Consider the following 21,532-nt stretch of genomic DNA (forward strand, 5'->3'; position numbering starts at 1 on the left):
CAAAATAGTGATAATTCAATAAAAATGATTCAATTTTATTCATAAAAGTATGCAGAGGTAGATTTTATCATACAAAAGATAGAAAAATTTTAAAAAAAATTCTTCCTCAAAGAATATAATATTTTTAATGCCTAACTGGTTTGGTTGCAAAAACATATTACGGCTCAGTCTCAGGCCGAATATGATATTTCCTTTTCTTCTGGATCAATCATTTCATCAATGTTTTGTTATGACGTCACAAACTTTCGTCCGTAAACCGACTTTACAGACAACCAATTTTTTTTATATTGCTGCAGTATAAACTCTATAAACCTCATTGTTTCTTAGCTGTTTTTGAGAAATTTTTTATATTTGGGCTTGGTTGTATACCATTTAAACTATAGTGATATTAGAGTATAAATATTCGCGAGGTCAGTGACAGACGGTGATGTCACTTCAGTAGTGCCACATTATCTTTGTCCTAATCCAGTGAACATGTGATTGAACCCACTTTTTTTAGTTATATTATTATTTACTTAAGAGTCTTGAGTATGCAAATAATCCATCGACAGCAACGCAGACACACAATTATATAATAGTATGCAATTCGTCTTGAAGTAAATCAGTGACACATATTTTTTTTCTAGTGTCGTAAACCTCAGTAACAAGAGTAACACAAGTGCACGTAGCGTCGTTTATATCAAAACAATACCGACAGCAGGCCTACACTGAAGCATCAGTGATTGACAAATAAATAAATAAACTTAACATTTTCACTAAAAATACAAAAAATATCTCTAATATCTTTCTTTATGTAAATACAATATAACTAATATTGACTTTACCTGGGAAGGCCTGGAAAAATCGTAGTTAATAATAAAAATAGCAAGAGAATGTAGAAACAATCGTATACTTCAAGTGTGTTAACAAGTAACCAATGAATAGTTAAAAAAATTGCTTGATTAAGATTGATTAGTACCTATACATTAAATGCCATCGGTCCTGGAACCTGTTAATTTTTCATGCCTCTCATCGTCTTGACAATTTGTGTTTAGTAGGTATATTAAAAATAAAAAATAAGTTTCAGGAAAATGCTTGATGCTTAGAATTTTTTTTTATCAAAGACAAAAATTCCTGAATGACCGAGTTAAAAATATTAGGCATTATCCTCTTTGTGAGTGGATATTGCGTAAGTACCTATAGTCTACCAATTTCTACAACATTCAAAGTACGGCTAAATAACAAATTTTGAATGATATTAGTCAGGAAAATGTTGAGCTACAAATTTATAAAAAGGCTAGCACCAAGAGGCTCAAGTTATATTTTAGGCCGGCGAGGGGATCTTTAAAATCTTCTCCCTGGGATCAGGACTAAGTGTTTGTAATCTCCCTTTCACCATAATACCATGGAAGGCAATGGCAAACCACTGTAGCATCATCGGAAAAACCTACGCCCCGGACACGCAGTCAAATTTAATGTTTGTGGGCAGAGTTTTATTGGGATCTCCTCTAATTTTGTATTTTTTACATTGATACACTAATATACGAATTTCTTAAATAAGAATTATTATTTGTTTGTTTTCTTGGAGAGTAGTATTAAATTTAATACACGTCTGGCCTCGAAATGCAGCAGAAATATACAGGCCAGTCACCCTGTTTGGTACTGTTAGCTCTGGCATGGCTGGTTCGACAACACTCGCGTGCAGCCCAGTAGGATGTCTCTTCACAGTGGATGCCTATCCTGCCACTGTTTCTTTTGAAGAAGAGTGCCGTGCGGTCAAGCTGTAGCACATAGTTTTGATTACTAAATATTCAATGAAAGTTTAAATTAAACATATAATAGAGTCCTTTATGTATTAAACCATTATAATAACAAATAAAAAATTAGATGGCCTACATATTACAAATGTAAATGAAAAGTTAAGAAGAAAACCCTTATATAATATGAAATTGGAGTGAAAATGGCCATAAGTTTTGCATGACTTTTATTGCAGTTTTCAAGAAAAAAATTAATATGTTTATAGTTGTATATTAATGACAATTCTTTCAGACGAAAACACATAATTTTTAAATTGTTCATAAGGTTCCGTCGGCAGCGCGGAACTCACACGCAAATCTCGCACCACAAGATGGCTTCCAACAGGAAGATAATTTTAGTTTGGTATTAAAGTGCCGGTACAACAATAAACTGGAAATTAAGATGTTACTTATTTGTAGAGATGGACGAGTTGAGGTTTTTTGGCTTCGAGTCGAGTCGAGCCGAGTTTAGCAATTCATATTTCGAGTTGAGTCGAGTTCGAGTCACAAAATTTTTGAAGAAGTCGAGTCAGTTCGAGTTTCATAATTTTATAATTTTTTGCATCGAATATGATAAATAAAATATTACTACACCCATTAATATAAAAATTGTGTATCCAAGATGCATCTGCATTATTTAAATATTTTAAATGATTAATTAGCAAATCATTATGTTATTTAAATATTTTAAATGATTAATTCAAATCATTGTTATTTAAATATAAAAAACTAAGCTTTATTTCAACTAGATTTCACAGTATCTTTAATGTAGCTATCCTAACCATATCAACCGTCCACAATGTTTTAAAGTATTTATAATGTAGCGAATCTAACCTAATTGACCATAGTTATCATGAGTTGTCCAAAATAAACATTCACGGACACACTGCAAACGAAAAATATGGCGGCGTACAAATAAATACCGTTGCCTTGTTTATGATATTTCCTTTTATCAACACCGCCATTTTTATTTACAATGAACAAAAAGAAAACGAAGATGTACGATCGGGAGTTTGGCTCTTTCTCCTGTGAAAATAAGGCTTCCCGAGTTACGTAACTTTTTTTTCCGATCCACCGGCAGATCCCCACACGAACAAACAGCTCAGGGGATATAGGCCTTGTCACATTGTCACATTCTCAATGTAAATACACTTTCCGCGGCAAGATTATTCGCCCGGAACTTGTTACAACTACAAGAATATCAATATGTTTTTAAATAAATATTTCATGCATTTGATTTGGCGATCAGTAACTGATTGCCAAATAAAAATGCATGAGCGTTGTTATTATTATATTTTATTCAAACAAAAAGAAAGTAATTTTATCCTAAACGTTATTGACACGCAGCGCTGCGTAGCGGAGCACAGCTAAATTTAGTTCCAAAATGCAAGGCTGGCTGGCCTAACACGCAGCCATTTTCACGCATCACGGCTTGGTGTTATTTACTATATATTACAATATAATTATTTTTTGTTTTATTTTTAGGTTACGGAAATCTCTTGTTTATACGAGTTATTATAAACAGGCCACGATAAACGTGATGATTATTAATATATGTGCGTTTTGCAACAAATTTTTCTTCAGTGAAAATCCATTGACGTATTTTGTAAACAAATGCGGTACCGTATTTGAAGTAAACACGGGATGAAAAACAAAATGAAAACAGTGCACGCTGTTTTCCAAGCTTTTTTTTTTTTATATAAAATGGTCATGTGACATAATTTTGTCCTATAAACTGTCGCCACTATCGACAAAATTACGTTACGACGTCACGTTCATAAATGAAGGTAGGCCTAGGTTTGGTTGCACTTGTACCTATTATAGCGCCGTAGCACGGTAGCAGGCAAGGTTAGGTTTGCACGGGATTTGTTTTGTTTAAAGGTCATTATCATTTCTTACTGTATTAATGACTAAGCGAAAACGTTAAGACAACCTATAATAAAGTGCTATAATGTCACGATGCTGGTACTTAACTCGAAACGTGTTTCGAGTCTCGAACTTGATAAAATATGTGACTCGGTTTTCGAGTCGAGTCAATCTGACCCAACTCGGCTCGGCTCGACTCCATAAACCAAGACTCGACCCATCTCTACTTATTTGTATATTGCTTGTTAATTTTAACGTCGTCGAAGTAGATAAGCAAATCAGACAGGCAAACCATGTTCTAAACGTGTATGTAGTAACTATTTCTTTTAAGACCATTCTTAGTGTGCAATTTTTACGGTGTTTTCAAACACAGCTACAAAATATATTTGGAATGTTTATGATATTTAACTACTTACCTAGTCTCGAAACATAAATCAATTGTATTAAAAAAATCCTATTCAATTTAATAAGGTAAATATTGTTGGCAGCTTTATTGCACATATGGCATGCACAATTAAATAATTTCAGTTCATTACATCTGCACAGTTTATTTGACAGTACCTATATTCTCTTCTTTGTTGTTAGAATTAATTGTATACAATCATACTATGATTGGAGTAAATTAAATGTATTATCATTATTGCAAGTAGCCTATCTTATCTGAAATGTTGTATGATTTTAAACATTTGTAATTTATTTGTTTATTTCTCTTATTCTATGAGTTGTCATTAACTAGGCAGTGAAAGATACAGGATTTCAGTTTTGTAATCATGCACATTTTGATTGGTTTTTTTGTTGTTGTAAATTGTAAATAGTTTTTATGGTTGGTACATGTTTCACAGATTACATATTTAAACATACATAATTGTAATATGTTTTTTATATTTTTAAAGTGTACGTACTATGTTTGGTGCATTATTACTAATTTTCTAGGCTTATGGCAATAACATTTACATTTACAGGAAAAATAAACAAAATACCAGAAGTATAAAGTTTTGTAGTTTAAATATAAAATCTAGAAATAAATAAAAAAATACGAGCAACAGATCTATCATATCCAAGGAATTTTAAATGTAACAAAAAAGATTTCTGTTAGTTAATTGTCATGACTGATACTAAACAAGATTTGTTTGTTGAAAAAGTTAAGCGAAATGAAGATTTTTGGAAAACTGAAATGCTGCCAAAACTCACGCGATTCTATAAAGAGTGTTTACTTCCCGAAATTGTTCAATCACGAGTAATTAGAGGAGAACAAGCGAGAAAGCCAGAGTATATTTCAAAGGGAAAAGAGGAAATGGATGCAAGAAAGTCCAATAAATCTTCGCTACGAATCTTTCAAAACATATTAAGTTAATATGAATACACTTTTATTCTGTTCATCGTGAAAACTTAATATTTTTAAATATCTGGATGCTTAGAAATATGCTTAGTAAATTTGCCATTTTTTCATTTGTAATTTACAACAAAAATATTATCTAGTACGTTATAAATATGATAGAGAATAATAGAAACTCATATATGATATTCGTTAAACAGAATGCAACATATAATGATGTAACTGTAGTGATAACTTGGAAATTAATGTTACAAATAAATGAAACTAGGTATCTTTGTAATCAAAGTCGTTTGATTACTAATGCAATACAAATATAATATACTGTTATTTTTAACCCTTTGATACAGAATTTTTTTTAAATTAAGGTAATATAAAAATTCAAGCTTATCACGGAATCAAACTGCGAATTGTTCCGGTCTTTATCTATAAAGTGTGCGGTGATTTTTAAATTAGACAATTTACTGTTGCAATAATTGATCTAAATTAATCAGTTAATATTTTATTTTACACTTGTGCTAATCATTATTTATAAATTCTGTCATTATGATTCCTATTTATTTTACTCTTTAAGTATTAAGTATAAATTACGTCTTATAACTTCAGGCCTTCCCAAATTGAGTTAACCGTAAGAAAATTTTAAATTATGATATGTTGATAGAGCATGTTATTAACGTCTCAATTCAAGATACATATATGTTTGAAATGTTAGTGAAAATTATAATAATAAAAATATATTTGAAATGTGTATTATGATTTTATCTTGAACCAAATGTTAACATCGAATAATATGTACAGCACGTAAATGTGTTGATGTCTAAAGTGCGCGCGAAGGTATTTCCCGACGGGCCATCAAACTTCGCTCACCGGCGCGGCGGATTGTCAACCTCGATCAGTCACGGAGGGTCGTGGCCCTGGTCGGGTGGAGTAGAACTGGCAACACTGCAACTCTCCGCCCGGTCTGCGCATGCGCGGGTAAAACCTAGGGAGGGGGGCCAGCCGACCGCCTTCACGTGTCTGAAACAGGCCAGGAGGGAGGAGCAACACAACCTCCCCGTATGAAGAGCCTGACTCGAATGACCGTTGCTCCCAGCTACGCAGGTACTTATACTGACCGGGTGGAGTAGTCGGGTAGTTGATTTCGAAGGTTTCATTCACATTTTACCAAAATTAACACGATTTAGAAGGGTAGCGATTTTTAGTCTCTGAACCGCCCCCTTAACTTCATATATCTGTCATTTAAAATATCATAAAAATAATTTTCATTAATCTTTTTTTAAATTATTAAATATCACACCATATGATATAAATAATAAAATGTCCAGTAGTCACAATACTAAAACTGTTTGGTGTGCTATGTGCCCAATGTAACTAGAGCTGGGCCGATCACCTATTTTGCCGATCATGCCGATGCCGATCATCTGCTGCCGATCTTGCCGATCTTCTGAGCCGATTAGAGCCTTTCAAGTACCTCTGATTACACGTTGCTTCAGGTACGTTAAATAATGATGAATAATGACCTGCAGAGACTGTCGTTCACTGCTTCACTTGTGCCCACGGCAGCCTCTCGGCTCCGGTCATGCGCCTTGTCGAACGCCAGGAAGAACCTGTGCAGGGCCGGCGCGGCCAAGTGCTTCTTGGTCATCTCCTGACCGATGCGCTGTGCAATGACGTACAGGGCGTCCACCCACTTGGCTGCCGCGGCCGCCCTGCCCGCCTGCCCCGACGGGAACACCAGCCTGGTGCTCGATACCAGCCGTAAGGCCGGCTGCAGGATGTTCCTCAGCAGGACCTCCTGCGACACGCATCGCCCACCGGACACACAGTGCTTCATCGCCCTCTTGTTACAGAGATGGACAACCCTAATATTTAAAAAAAAAAGGGATCCGGGCTGATGAAACTAAAAATCACATGTGCTTAAAGAGCAAAACTACTGGATGTCAAAGACATTATCAGTTTTAAATGAAGGTAATTACTGGCCTTGACAAAAAATCATACAAAAAGGGTCATGGAAGAAGACAGGAAAGTATGCTTTAATGACCACATCACAAAGAAACGAAATATTTATTTTATACTAAATTTATGTACATTAGATCATTAGCCACATCATTTAAGAATACAAACCATAAAACCTCACATCAGGAACATTGGAGCAGGTATCAACCATGGTACATATAGACTGAGGGAAACAACAGTGAAAATGTGATCCAAACCTCGATACTCCAGAATGCCAGCCCAGTGACATATCACTAGATCATCTCCCACCATGAGTAACAGATAACAGATGAAAATAGGTACTATTTCTTCTGAAGTCTGAGAGGTGTAGAGAATATTGAAAAGAAAAATATCTCTAAGCCATTTAAAAAAATTAGTGACGACAGTGCTTTGCTCCCTTATCGATGCCAGCATAATTAATTTAACTTGCTTATTTCTTCCCTAGAGTTTTTATGTTCTAGCAGACGGAGTATAGCAGACGGAGTAATTGCTTCAAGACAGGCTTTTATTTAAATTGTACCATAAATAATATTCCGTGGCCCAAACGATGCCGAGCGAGAATGAAAATTCCTGAGGTAGACTATATTTAAATACAAAATGAGATTAAAACAATTAGTTATGTAATGTTATTGTTTGCAGGCAGTAGGCTAATTTAATTAAGGGTTGGTGTGTGTTCAATCCTTTTCCCGGTGGCACACTTTATTTAAATGTATGTAATGGCCGTTGGCCGGATGTGAGTTGTGGGCCCGCCGGGAGGAGCAGTCTGCCGCCGCGGCTGCCCGCGTAAGGAGCTCCATGCACCTGTCGTCGGCAACTCTGTACTATCACTGATCTACGTCCATCTGCCTACTTAACTCATATCAATCGCTTTCTTTTAACTCCAGGGCTTACCTCGGGCAGAAGACTGTTTTACTTAAGTGTTATTTATTTCACTAAAAGGATTCTGGTAATATTATACTAAATCTAACACAGTCCAGTACACGTGTCTGGACTACCCTTATACTGATTCATGCCACTGGCTCTTATCAACAATGATAACGTGTAGAATGTACAGACGAGCAACGTCAATAAGGTATTGACATCAATAAGGTATTGGTTTCTTTTGTGCAGGTGACGACTTGGAGAGACAACACACAGACTGAGGCGTGTGGGCCGCCTTCGAGAACGCAACCTTATTTTTTTGGCTTCACACATTGCCGCTGAGAGGGAACGTAATTCTGTGTATTTTATTTATACTGGGGTAAATGGGCCTCGCTGCACACTGGCTACGCAACAGCCGTGAGGAGAGAGTAGCCAGGTCCACATGCCTGTGATACATGTGGTGGCGCCCTAGGCATAACACGTCTCTACGAACATATAATGATATAATCAATCCCCAGTGCGACAACAATATTACAAATATTTCAATACTTGGTCCCTCTCATTCAATTGTTAATTAGCTCGAAGCAATGGATCTTAATCTGGTGAATGGCAAGGTGAATTGCATTGTCTTTTATTTTAATAACTGTTTTGGTATTTCATTTAAAAAAAAAATAATTTCTAGTAACTGTCTGTGTTTGTGCTTTAAATAATACTGTTTCATATGGAGTTTCTTTAGCCATATGTGTTGGAAAGTTGGCTTGTGTTGCAGTTTGACTGAATACACTAAGTCCATGCACTTTTTTGCTAACTGTTTTGAACTACACTTTCGTTCACTGCTGTGTCTTTTGGTTTGTACGCTGACCCAAGCTATTTTGTCTCAATCCTAAACTTAAGCCTTATGGAGGTCTGTTAAATGCTATGCAACACTGCCTTTATATTTTTATCCAAAAATTGTTGCAATTCTGTTATACATTAATTTTTTACCTGTGTTACTACATTTGTTTGCATTCTCCAGAAATACATTTTATGATGATTTTTAGGGATGGGTCGATTCGATTCTCAAATTCCTCGATACCACCGATTATTAAAAAATTTGGGCACTCAGTATCGGGTACTAAAAAAGGGCAAGGTAGGTTAGGTATCAGTTAAGTTAAGCAAATACAGTAGTAATATATTTTCGTCTGAGCTTTTCTTACATATTTTAATATATCTTACCTGCCGTATGCACATCAAATTCCTAATAATGCTCATTATTATTAAATATTAATTTTATACAAATAAAAAAAAAAAATAAAAACAATGTTACCGGGCATGTTTAACCTCTAATTAAAACGCCACGATTGAAGAACATTATTCCACACTCATTAATTAGACGTAAATAAATTGTAAATGACCAATTAATTTTATTTACAGTTAAGAAAAGTCCATTGTTTTTTGTGAAGAAAGTGACGGTTATGAAACGAGTTCACATCACGTGTCGTCACCATTTTAGTTGTGATCCATTCAAGGATGATGGCCTCCACAAAACCTCTGGTGCCCATAAAACATAAAGTCAAGTCAAAACGTATCGATTCGTTGCGTATGGGAAAAATTGTATAATGAAAGCAACAATCGATTTTAGAGGTTACTGTGAATTGTTTCGCATATGCTATTTATTTGGCACAAATATTGTTTTGCTAAAAGCTAAAACTATTTTCAAGTGTTTTGCTAGTTTGTTAGTAAAACGAATGTTCGCTGACTGTCGTTTTAAATTACGTGGCGAATGGTCTGATATTGTATCAACATGTCTAAAGTTTGGGAACATTTTCGCATCAATAATGAAAATGACAAATATGCAATTTGTAATCAATGTAATGCGCAAATTTCACGGGGCGGTACTTCCAAATCTACAACCAATTTAATGAAGCATTTGAAATCCCGGCACACACTACTACCAAAAAAAACAGTATGTTTGCAGAAAAACAAACTTTTGTTTACAGCACTGTCACCAACCAAGTCAAAAGGTACCACAGAAAAAAGTAGTGCTACCTTTGAACCCATTTTGAACAAAGATGTTATGTTATCGGCATTATCGCCTGTTAAAGAACCCTGTCTAAATGTTGAACTTTTTTGTGCACAGCCTAGTACTAGCAAACAAACTTTATGTGAAGATGCTTCTTCACTGGTAGTTGAAAAAAAAAAAACCTTCCAAAATGTTGTACCTTTTTCTGCACAGCCCAGTACTAGTAGACAAAAGCATGTGACCTGCCAACCAACACTGGCATATTTCTTGTCAGAAAAATCAAAATTTAAGCCAGGGGATAAACGTGCTGAAAAATTTAATTGTTTGATAGCTCAAATGATTTGTCTTGATCAACAACCTTTCAGCATCGTAGAGAATGTAGGTTTCAGGCAGCTGGTACAGGCGCATGAACCACGGTACACAATACCGACACGGAAAACATTTTCGAACAAACTTATCCCTGAAATGTATTCAAACCTGAAAGAAAATGTTAAAAAAGAACTTGAAGATGCAAAATATGTTGGAATTACAACCGATTTGTGGACCTCAACCTCACAAGATGATTATCTTAGCATTACGGTACATTTTATTGACAAAGATTTCAGTTTCAAACACTACTGTATTGAAAAGAAGCCTTTCCTGGAAGTTTCCCACACAGCATCAAATCTGTGCAGCTTTCTTGTTGAAACAATTACTCTGTGGGGCCGCCATGATAAAGTAGTTGACGTGGTCACAAACAACGGACGTAACATTGTTGCTGCATAGTCAGCATCCCCTTTTGAACACATCTCCTGTTTTGCCCACACATTGCAGTTGGTTTTGAAAGATGCATTTTTTAACTCAAAGCTTGTTTCAAATTTGACTGCAGCATGCAGGAGAATTGTTGGCTACTTTAAACATTCATCCAAAAATTGCAAAATTCTTGCAAAGTGTCAAAATATGGCAGGACTTCCAAATCACAGACTCATTCAAGATGAGCCAACTAGGTGGAATTCCACCCTCCACATGCTAAAAAGACTTGTTGAACAAAAACAAGCTGTTATACTGGCTTGCAGTGAAACTAATAATTCCCAAACAGTTTTAACCAGTTCTCAGTGTACTGTCATAGATCACTGTATTTCAGTGCTCAAAATTTTCAACAATGCAACTCTATGAGTGAGTTCTGCAAATTCCAATGCATCTGAGGAAAGTTATACTTACTCTACCATCTGTGAACAATTATTAAAGCATAACATTGATCAGTCAACTTTTTTTTTTTTTTTTTTTTTTTTTCCAATTTTAGATTATTCCTCTGGTGAATGTTATACAACATGAGTTACAAAAACCTGCACCACAAGGATCTGGTCTACAAGGCCTAAAAATGATGATCTGGCTTCACTGGTGCAAAGATTCAAAGGTGTTGAAAGTGATAAAACCCTTGTCATGGCCACTCTTTTAGATCCCAGGTTCAAGAGTATTTCATTTAGAGATAAGTGACAGTTTGCATAATGCAAAACAAAGACTTCTGCATGAAGTTGAACAGTTGAATATTCACAAGGCAGGCCTACGTAATGATTAATTATGTACAATATATAACTTTAAAAATCTGTAAATATTATGTTGGTTATTTACTGCCTATTTGTTTTCTTCAGGTTGGTGACTCTGAATGTGAAACATTACCAAACAAAACATGCGCTACATACTCTGATCCCAAAGATATTTGGTCCAAATACTCTACAATATTTGACCAGCAAGAAGAGGTACGTAGCTGACAAAGTCGCTCACTCTGAAAAGGAGATTGAAATGTACCTGAGTGAAAAAACACTGCCAGCACAATCTTTCATTGCAGAGTATTGGAAGAAGAATCATAAATTTCCTACCCTGTATGAACTTGCAGTGAAGTACCTTTCCATACCGCCTTCAACCGTCTTCAGTGAAAGGCTATACAGCACAAGTGGCCACATGACACTAAAAGAAACCGGCTGGACCCTGAGCATGTCTGGATGCTCGTTTTCCTTAACAAGAACTTGAAGAGAAAATAATTTGCATAACCACGTCTTAAAATATTTTGCTTTCTTAAGTAAGCTCTAGATAATGAGTTACTTGTACTTATAATATATATATATTATGTAATTTTTAAGAAATACAATGTTTTCTGTTACTTGTATGATATGATAGTGTATCATCATATTTTGTTTCACCACATGTTTATGTTTCATAACAATAACTGTATAATAAACTTATTCGTAGTGTAGCATACAGGTTTAGTTACTCTGTTTAAACTTGCAGTGAAGTATCAATAATCAATATGTACAAGTGTCATTTTTAACAGTCTTCAGCGAAAGTCTATTCAGTAGAAGTGACACGAAAATGATTTGGTCACTCCTTGAACAAGCAAGGATGCTTTTTTTTGAGCAAAGAACTTGAAGGAATATAATGTGCATAACTGCATAACCATTATAGTGCAATTTTATTTTTGTTTATTGTTTATGTATGGCAAGTCTCTTTAACGGTCTTGCATACAGGATTTATTCGTGGAAGATGCTGAACATTTAATCCTAAGTTTATAATTATCCTTTATGCATGTTATTATCATTATGTAATGTATTCAATTCTTAAGTAGTTTTAATTATGTGACCATAATTACCAGGAATCTAAAACTGGAATGACTCGGAATTGAGAATCGAAATTTAGGAATCGGTACCGGTATCGGAATCGATAAAAATGTGTTCTCAACCCATCCCTAATGATTTTATATCTTGACTTGAAATTCAGTAACCACACAGAGATAGCAGTCCACCCAAGAGCCACATGTATTTATTTATTTAACACTAAGATATAAAAGGATGATAATACTGAATACAAGCATGCATAATAGTATATATGAATTACATAAAATTAGTCATTTACCAAATTTATTTCTAATTACTTTGCAAGTGTGCCTTCCTCCTCCACATACTTCTACCAAGGGATGAGTACAGGCATTAAAAATAAACTGTGATCACATTCTTTAAAATTGTAATAACACTTAAGTTGTGGCAGTTTTCGTGATGTAACCTCTATGTATGTAAAATCTTATCTATGGCGAGTTTGTTTGAAGTAATGTACGGAAAGCGACATATGGATTGTTCCAATTATTAAAGTGCTGGTTATCAAGCAATAGTAATTAGACTAGTGGTGGGTCAATTCCTGTTTTTTCCCGGTTCTCGGTTTGGTACCGGTTCTTAAAAATCGGTTCTCGGTTCTCGGTTCTGACTTAAACAATAAAATAAATATTATTCACACATTATTTATGAGGTGTTTTAAGTAATAAACTATTTATTGTTTTGGCTACAAAAAAAAAGCACTGTTTCAAGCTACAGTAAACACACCAACCTATTAAAAATGTAATATGTATTAATAAAAAAATTAATTCGAAATAATATAAAGAACACTTAATAAAACTAAAATTTACTATATCAATCTAGTAATTTCCTCAAGAAATCTACATACACCCTCCTTTAAAACATAGGAATAAAAAGAAAATGTTACAATATTGGAAATAAATACAATGATGGTGAACTTTCAAAGAATTAAAATATTAAATTGTCCATCAAACTTATTGCCTACATTGAATCCAGTTTGTTTGCACAGTCAACAGTAAATTACTGCCACACTTCTGATGCCATTTCTTACACAATTTGCTCTATTTGGCCAGAATAATTATACTTTAGAAGTGTCAACAAGCATTTCGTTTGACCAGCCAATAGTAAAATACATCTACACATCCATATACCACTTTACTAAAACCTTCCCCTTCAAAGCAATCCCGTTTACCTAAAAGAGAAAGATACTAGCCATTACGCTAGATGGCTGCAGATGCAGTGAACTTACAGTCCAAAGTACTGCACAAAAAGCATAACATTTTAGAATGCCGAAAATTATTACGGAAATATTTTAAATCAATCATTAATTATATTAAACAAATATTCTGTGGAATTTTGCACTTTTAATTGTTCTTTATACACCAGTTCAACCTTACTTACGTGTCAACGACTCAATTAACTACCTATTTTTAAAAACAAATTGAAACAAACATGGCGTCTTTCTGTTCTCACATCTCTGCTGAGGCAAGTTATAGAGTTGCACACATCTATGAACTACATACATCTATGGCACCTTCAACTGTTAAGTTTTGATTGTATAACGTACTTTGTTTACAGATGTGACGAGAACATTAAATATTTTCACGTGTAATTAATTTTATAGTTAGAGATGAATATTATTCCACAGAAGTCCAAAAAAAAAATTCATAAGTGAATTGAACGTGAGTTGAGCCATTTCATGCTGCAGTTAAGTTGTAGTGAAGGACAATTAAGTAAAGGGTTTTGCTATACTGCCGGTACCGGTACCGGCACCGACATTTTAGCTGCAGTTCTCGGTGCCGGTTAAAATGCTGAGAACCGGTACCGACCCATCCCTAAATTAGACTATAAGACTCAACATTACATGGTTGTCAGAAGTGGTAAATGCAAATTATGGAAGATACACCCAGCAAGCCTGTAATTTGTTTGCAAGAGAACTTGAAGTAGACAACTGAAACTCAGCAGGTGGATACAGGTGCTCACCTGCAGGTAGTCCATCAAGGCCGTGTCGCCGAGGTACGGCACGATGCGAATCAGCAGCGACAACGCCCCCACCAGGCCTCCCTCCAGGGCCACGGTCAGCTTCTTCTTGCACAGGCCAATCAGCTCGCTCATGTGCGGCAAGTACTGTAGCAGGACGAACTGCTCCCCGTACAGCGCTGCAACCACACATCACACCAACTTCAGTCCACGGGTTGAAGCACTCCGTACCCACTCGGTGCTGTTAGACACTCACATGACATGTATTTCAATCAAACTAAATACTATATTGTTAATTAGTCAATGAAACAGGTACCAAAACACAAGTTAATACGTGTAATATGAAAATGCAAATTAATTCATGAAACCAATATTTTAACAAAACTTCATTCACTGATGAAATTTTATCTTGAACATTTAAAATTTAATGAAAATGAGTTGTATAAAAAAAACCTTATTACTAGGCCTGTGAGAATATTCAAATTTTTGAATATCAAAACCAATAGTTTATTATTCATATTCAATTTTATTTTTAATACTAACACTTCGAAGAAATGAATATTCAGTCGTTTACGAATACGACTGTGTGGGATCTCTAAAAGCTGGTAAATTTTTGATCACAGAAGATTTTCTTGTCAGGCGGGGACAAAATATCCACACAATTTACATAATGATTTATGGTTATTTATGTGGAGTTTTTAGCTACATCTGAGAAAACTAATATAGTAAAGCTGGATTAAACAGAGTAATTTGGAACCATTACTAACACCCACACCCACATTATAAGCTAAAGTATTTTAAGGTGAAGATAGTCTGGCAGGTTGTTAAAAAAGATTAGAACTGACAGCATACTGTAAAAATCAAAACATTTCACAGGGTTACACACACACACTGGACGGAAAAAGAGAGGAACATTCTATGCAACTACTGTGATCCTACGCATTAGTTAAAACAAGCCAAAAAATATAATTCATAAATATTAATACTATACGTTAATACATGTGATGATTTATTTTCACATAGAGAAAACATACATACAAACCAGTTAAAAAAATTTTCTTAGGGATACATCATATTTAACTATAGTACATTATTTTTGAACCCACCGTCTTAAAGTTTCTTCACACATATTGCAATTGCCTTACATATTCGCTTTGCACAGTTTATTAATTTTTTTTTTTTTTTTTCAGATCCTATTTTGACTACCATCAAAATAATTATTTATATTTTCTTTTCAAAATTTTAATAGTTCAATAAAATTTTACCTATAGTAATTGTAGCTAATTTAACCTAACATACCTTTCACTTAAATATCATTTATCTAATTTCCCAAAACCACTACAATGCACATTTACTTTTTCTTTCAATATGCATTTGTTATATGTGGAAAAAAAAATAATTTGTTGGATTCTAATTCTTACTATTCAAATTTGATATTCGTCTTTGAGAATAATTTGATATTAATACTCACATTTGATTCGAACTAAAAAACTGATCTTCGCACAGGCCTACTTATTACACAATACGACCTCTTGCTTCTACTAACTATTGCCTTTTTAATGCACTCAATACTGATTCTAGTATAGTAAACTTTATACTTATTACACAAATTTTTACAGATTAATGTTATTTTCTCAAAGAAATATTCTCCAGGCACAAATATTATACTCTTTTTAACGAATACAGCTTAAATACATGTTGGCTTCTGGATTTAGACCACACCAATGAATATCATGGAGTGGCTTATGTTTCAGCATGCCCACTAGTAAATATCTTTGAGGGTAATAAATAACAAAAAAAATTTTGAATCAGCTGTCAAGAAAGCTGCAAGAAGGCATGCCCAAATGCTGACCACTCCATCACATTCACTCGATACATCAATCCAGAAGCCCACATGTAGTTGATGACCCTGCCCACAAAAGCCTACGCTCCATATACTTGCTTCCCGTATAGAGCGTGCACACGTAGTCGAATATCGATATCTCGCCGATTACATGCAACGCGCTCTCTTTGTCGAGTGCCGAGTTAACTACATTTGTTAGCCTTCATTCTTTCGTTGTGTGTACTACGACGATAGTTATGCATTAGTTCAGGCTCGCATTCGGGTCATAGAATTTTTTTGTCTATTTAAAGTTGAAGAAAAGTTTTTGTTGCATGACTTATTAATTTTAATTGTTTGGCGTGCTCATGTATACGCCACTTTTTAAATAAACATACTTTCCATGTTGTTTTTATGAATAACTTTACCTAAAAAAAAAAAAAATTCCCATAAACGTTGCATCCCTACTTTTCAAACTTGATTTTAGTATAAAATGTGCGACAATTATGCTATAAAACATGGTAAATGGGAAGGCAACTATAGCCAAAAGGACATTGAATTTTCCAATTACCAGTCTGGGGGTGGAATGAAGAAAAACACTCTCTCGGAAGAGGCTGCACGAGTGCTCACGGTAGCCTGGGGCGAGACATGGTACGGAATTAGTTACTAGTCTGAACTATTGGCGACTAGCCAACTAGAAATTAAAAAAAATATTAAAAAAGTTAGGGAATACTCCCAAACTTTAGGGATCACAACCCTTAATTTAGTCGCGGCGAGATAGCTTGTGAATAAAGTCGCAGGCGATAAGCTCCGGTGAGATGCGACCGCGGTGACAACGGAGGCTTAGGGAGTGGGGAAAACGGCCTCTGATTCGCTGGAAATAGTGCGTGGAGGGCTCACTCTGCCGAACAAAAGAAAAAAATAACGAAGGTGGCTGGTAGTCTAAATTAAAGGGGCATCGGAGGTTAATCGCTCTCTGAACACAGTGCGCTCTGGCGGGGAACAGGCGGAACCGACTCGGTGTTATTACGCGAAAGTCCCGCGAGGGGGAACTGCCATAAGTCTGGTCCTTATGAGATCAACTGGTGCACGATCTGTTGGGCTAAACATGAACAAGGGAGAGGAGAGGTGGCCACTAGAGTTTGCGGAACTAAAGTTAAGTAATTGTCTTTTTCACCACGAGATGACGGAAGCAGGCCTTTCACCGACAAGCGAGATGTCCTCAAGGAGGTGAGGTAAATGGCCCATGTCATTGCTCTGAACGGTGTTCCTGGAAAACATGGTGGGAGAGGGGAGGGGGGTTATGCTAGCTCATGAGAATTGTCTTATGCCGGGCACCGATACGTGCCCAACAGCCCTGGAATATTAGAATGGGGCATGACTGGAGCTGCCAACCTAAGCTGAACTCTAGGAAGTGGGCTGTTCTGGAAGGCTGCTGAGAAAAGGAGTCTGTCACGAAGTCGGACACTGTTACTAGTCGTGTTGGTGGCCCGAAGCAGGGAGAAAAAGATAGCTAATACTAGCATAGGTGAAATCACATCAGGGTATAGGTTGAAGGGTTGGGAAAGAGTCACGGGACTCAGGTAGGAAAGATTTGATCGAGATGAACAATAGTCTAACAACGTTTATATTAGAGAATTTAGGTGAAAAATAAATTTGTGCCAAATATTTCCAACTTACGGCACTAGGTGTTGCATACGTGGTGTTCAAACCACTTCTACACTAAAATTGTGACACCCCTGTTTTGCAGTGGTGCCAAACTGTACATTTTCTTAAAGTTTTTTTAATTACTTTTGCTTTTAGTTTGTTAAGCTTTCTTTGTTTTTATGGTTGTTAGTTTAGTTTCTCAGTTGCAAATCAAATTTTAAAATTAATTTTTTGTTAACTATAAGTGTTTTTGGAAAGAAATATTACGGAATTAAAAGTTAAGTTGGTAACGCCTATAAGATTCTAGAAAGGTGGAGAAAAATTTTTTTTCAATACATTTATAGAAAAATTTTTATGTTAAATTTTTGTAAATATCTTTAAGGAATTTTATATTCTATAATATTTTTTAGTATGGTTATTTCATTTTAGGTAGCCTTTTCCAAATATATGTGCTTGAACTATTTTCTGACATGTAGTGCTTTGGACGTGCAATGCTACACGTGCCTGGTAGCAAGAAAAAAATGTGTGCATAGCGCTCTGAGGAAGACTAAGGAGTCATGGTCAGACCACGGACAAGCGGGTCGCTACTGGGAGAGCGTCTCAGGCTCGCGCGCTCCACGTAATTAAATCGAGCTACGCGAGTATCTGATGGGAATGTCTCTCCGAAATGCCGGTCTTGTGGCTGATCGTGATTTCACGCTACGAGGCTGACATGCTGTTTGTGCATCGCCTGAGCTGCTCTTTTCAAGTTTCGTGCTCTACCCAGAGGACACGGAATTTCAAATGGCAGGCTTGTGCTAGTTTGCATGTGCTATTGACTTTAGCACAAGCAAAGGGAGTAATCACGACGTCTTGCAGAAACTCAAGTAAGTCTGACCCTATGCTGTACAAATACGCCCCTGTGCAAGAAACGTCTCACCTGTTTTTACCGGGATACATTTAACGTCGCAGCAAAATTAGCTTTTCCTCAAGGAAATGGCATTTCAATGGAAATGTTGAGTGTTTGACTGATTGGGCCCAGTGGCAAATGCGCGCACCTTTAAAGTATCTTAAAAACTTTAATATATATTTATTTATAAACACTGTGGAAAGTTTTGGCAGACTTTTTTACGTATTTAAAAATAGTTTTAAAACAGAAAAAATCCAGCACACAGTATAAAATATTTATTTACCTTTTTTACGAGCCCCAGCTTTTAAGCATCTTATTGTATTTATAATATTTGTAAGATTATTTTATTTTAATTGTTTTTAAGTATGTGCCTTAATGATGATTGAAATAAGGGATTTTTCATGAAATCCAACTTACACCCACATATACTTTGCTCTGTATGATTTTGTGGTTTTGTCTAGTAAATTTAAGCAACATATTTTTTGTATTATTTTGTAACAACTACTACTAACTGCACTCCTCAAATTTTCTATTTTAGTATTTTCAGAATTAATTTTCTTTACTTTAAATTTACCTGCACTCTTTTTGGTGCAAGAACAAGTCAGGAAATTTATGTGGATTTAACATTTTTATTCATTTTGCATTCATCTTTGTGCCCCATATGTTCGATGCAGTTTGCAGTAGAGTGCTGGAGTTATGATCACTTACCCTGGCTAGGGAAAGTGGTGACACAATGGAAAGGTGAGACTTCACCTCAAATTTCTAAAATTGAAATATGTGTGACATAACTCTCCCAAATTTGTAATACAACTCAGTCAACTAAATACAGTAGTACAGTATTCAGATCATATTAGGTATTGCTTCTTCAAGCTGATTAAGTTTTCTCTTAACACATTCAACATTTAAAAGCTTTTCATTGCAATGATCATAAAAGTTTTCAGACAGTGCAACCTATTATTTTCATGATATTAAATATTAAATATTGTTGAATCATACTTGAATTGTAACTAGCTAAGAGAGGTGTTGGTGAGTGATTGGAGAAGCAAGAACCAAGTCCGCTGGAGTTCCTGGAAGCAGTAAATGTGGAGGACAATGATCGCTATGGGCCACTGGGTTCTCTTGAGAACTCCACTGCCATCTGTCACAGCTCCGTACCTGAAAGTCACATCTTGTCCATTGATGACAGTTGACATATCTATCTGGCCTCTACTTCAGATGTTGTAAAGTTTACCCTAAAAATGCATGTAACAGTTCCATTGAAACATAGGTGCAAGTACAAAATTTTTAGTGAAAGAATTCAAACTAACCAACAAATAATTATGGTTTCTATATGTATGCAAATGGTTGCAGGCTTCATAATAAGAAAGATAACATTTGCGGAAGGTAAATATTTACAAGGCTGGTAAGTAGCTTTCAAATTTTACCAAACCTACATTAATAAGGCTTATGGTTAGATATAGAAATTAGTATTGAAAACAAACAGTATAAATAGAGAAAGACCTATTTACAGAAACTACCTCTTGTTATCTTGAAAATAGTAGATGTTCAAAAACTTGTTTTCTAATAATTTAAAAAAAAAAAAACTGCATAAAAATTTTGAATTATTATTGTTTTGAAGCAGTGGTATTTTCAAATTGTTTTCAGAGTAGATAGATGCTATGATGAATTTTTTTTCAGTAAAACTATGCTATTTAATAAATAAGATGGTATACAATGGAAAACAGAAGAGTTAAGTTGAATTAGTATAAAAATGTTCATTCTCTGTGTAGTCAGTACCAACTTAAATTAACTGATTCCCTACATTCTTGTCTAAAAACTGTAGTTGTTTGAAAATGGTATTATAGTATAGTCCCAATTTAACAAAGTGCTATAGTTACCGAAAATGTTTACTCTAAATCAATGTTTCGTTAAATCCGATTTACCGATTTTCAATGACCCCCGTCCCCCCAATTATTGAAAATCCATGTTTTTTGTGAGTTTTTTTGTAAGCTGGCACGAATGCCCACAGTACGTAGGCGCTATGCCGTGACCTGTATTGTGTTTGCAGCACACGAACACTTAAAACTTTAAACAAAAAAGTCCCTGATGGAGGCCTGCTTCTTTTTGTATACTACCACCTGTTCTACATATTTTTGAAAAAACTCTAGATGACCCACCAATTCCGGGGTGGAATTGGGGTCACTGTTTACTAGGTCTTCAAAAATTTGCAGCGCATTATGGCATGCCTCCCTTGATGGCTTCGACGTTTCTGTTTCCTCTTCACTTTCCTCCCCTCATCAGTTGACTGTGTCGGACAAAGACGTCGTCATCGCGTTCGCCCCAGACTGAAACCCTGTCGGCAGCACAAACGTAATCTTCAAAATTACAGTCTGGAGCAAATTCCTTCCACCTTCCCTCGTCACCTAGTGAAATGATGTTGAAACATGGGGGAGGAGTGCGGCTTGGGTTCAATTGTGACGGCCCTGGCTGAGGCTATTTGGACGGCCCTGGCTGAGGCTCGTTGGACGGCCCTGGCTGAGGCTCGTTGGACGGCCCTCGCTGAGGCTCGTTGGACGGCCCTGGCTGAGGCTCGTTGGACGGCCCTGGGTGAGGCTCGTTGGACGGCCCTGGGTGATGCTCGTTGGACGGCCCTGGGTGAGGCTCGTTGGACGGCCCTGGCTGAGGCTCGTTGGACGGCCCTGGCTGAGGCTCGTTGGACGGCCCTGGCTGAGGCTCGTAGGACGGCCCTGGCTGAGGCTCCTTGGACGGCCCTGGCTGAGGCT

General features: G+C 35.9%; 1 protein-coding gene across 1 annotated transcript in view; it reads right to left on the reverse strand.

The window, feature by feature from the left end:
- LOC134531630 (WD repeat-containing protein 81) overlaps window positions 1-21,532 on the reverse strand; it is a 203,950-nt gene that overhangs the window by 84,928 nt on the left and 97,490 nt on the right. The window contains exons 16-17 of the mRNA XM_063367388.1: window positions 14,419-14,594; window positions 6,495-6,769 (exon numbers count right to left, since the gene is read on the reverse strand). Coding sequence (XP_063223458.1) covers window positions 6,495-6,769; window positions 14,419-14,594 — 451 coding nt within the window. The remainder of the gene's footprint in view (window positions 1-6,494; window positions 6,770-14,418; window positions 14,595-21,532) is intronic.

Source organism: Bacillus rossius, chromosome 5 (assembly GCF_032445375.1).
Source record: "Bacillus rossius redtenbacheri isolate Brsri chromosome 5, Brsri_v3, whole genome shotgun sequence".
Taxonomy (NCBI): domain Eukaryota; kingdom Metazoa; phylum Arthropoda; class Insecta; order Phasmatodea; family Bacillidae; genus Bacillus; species Bacillus rossius.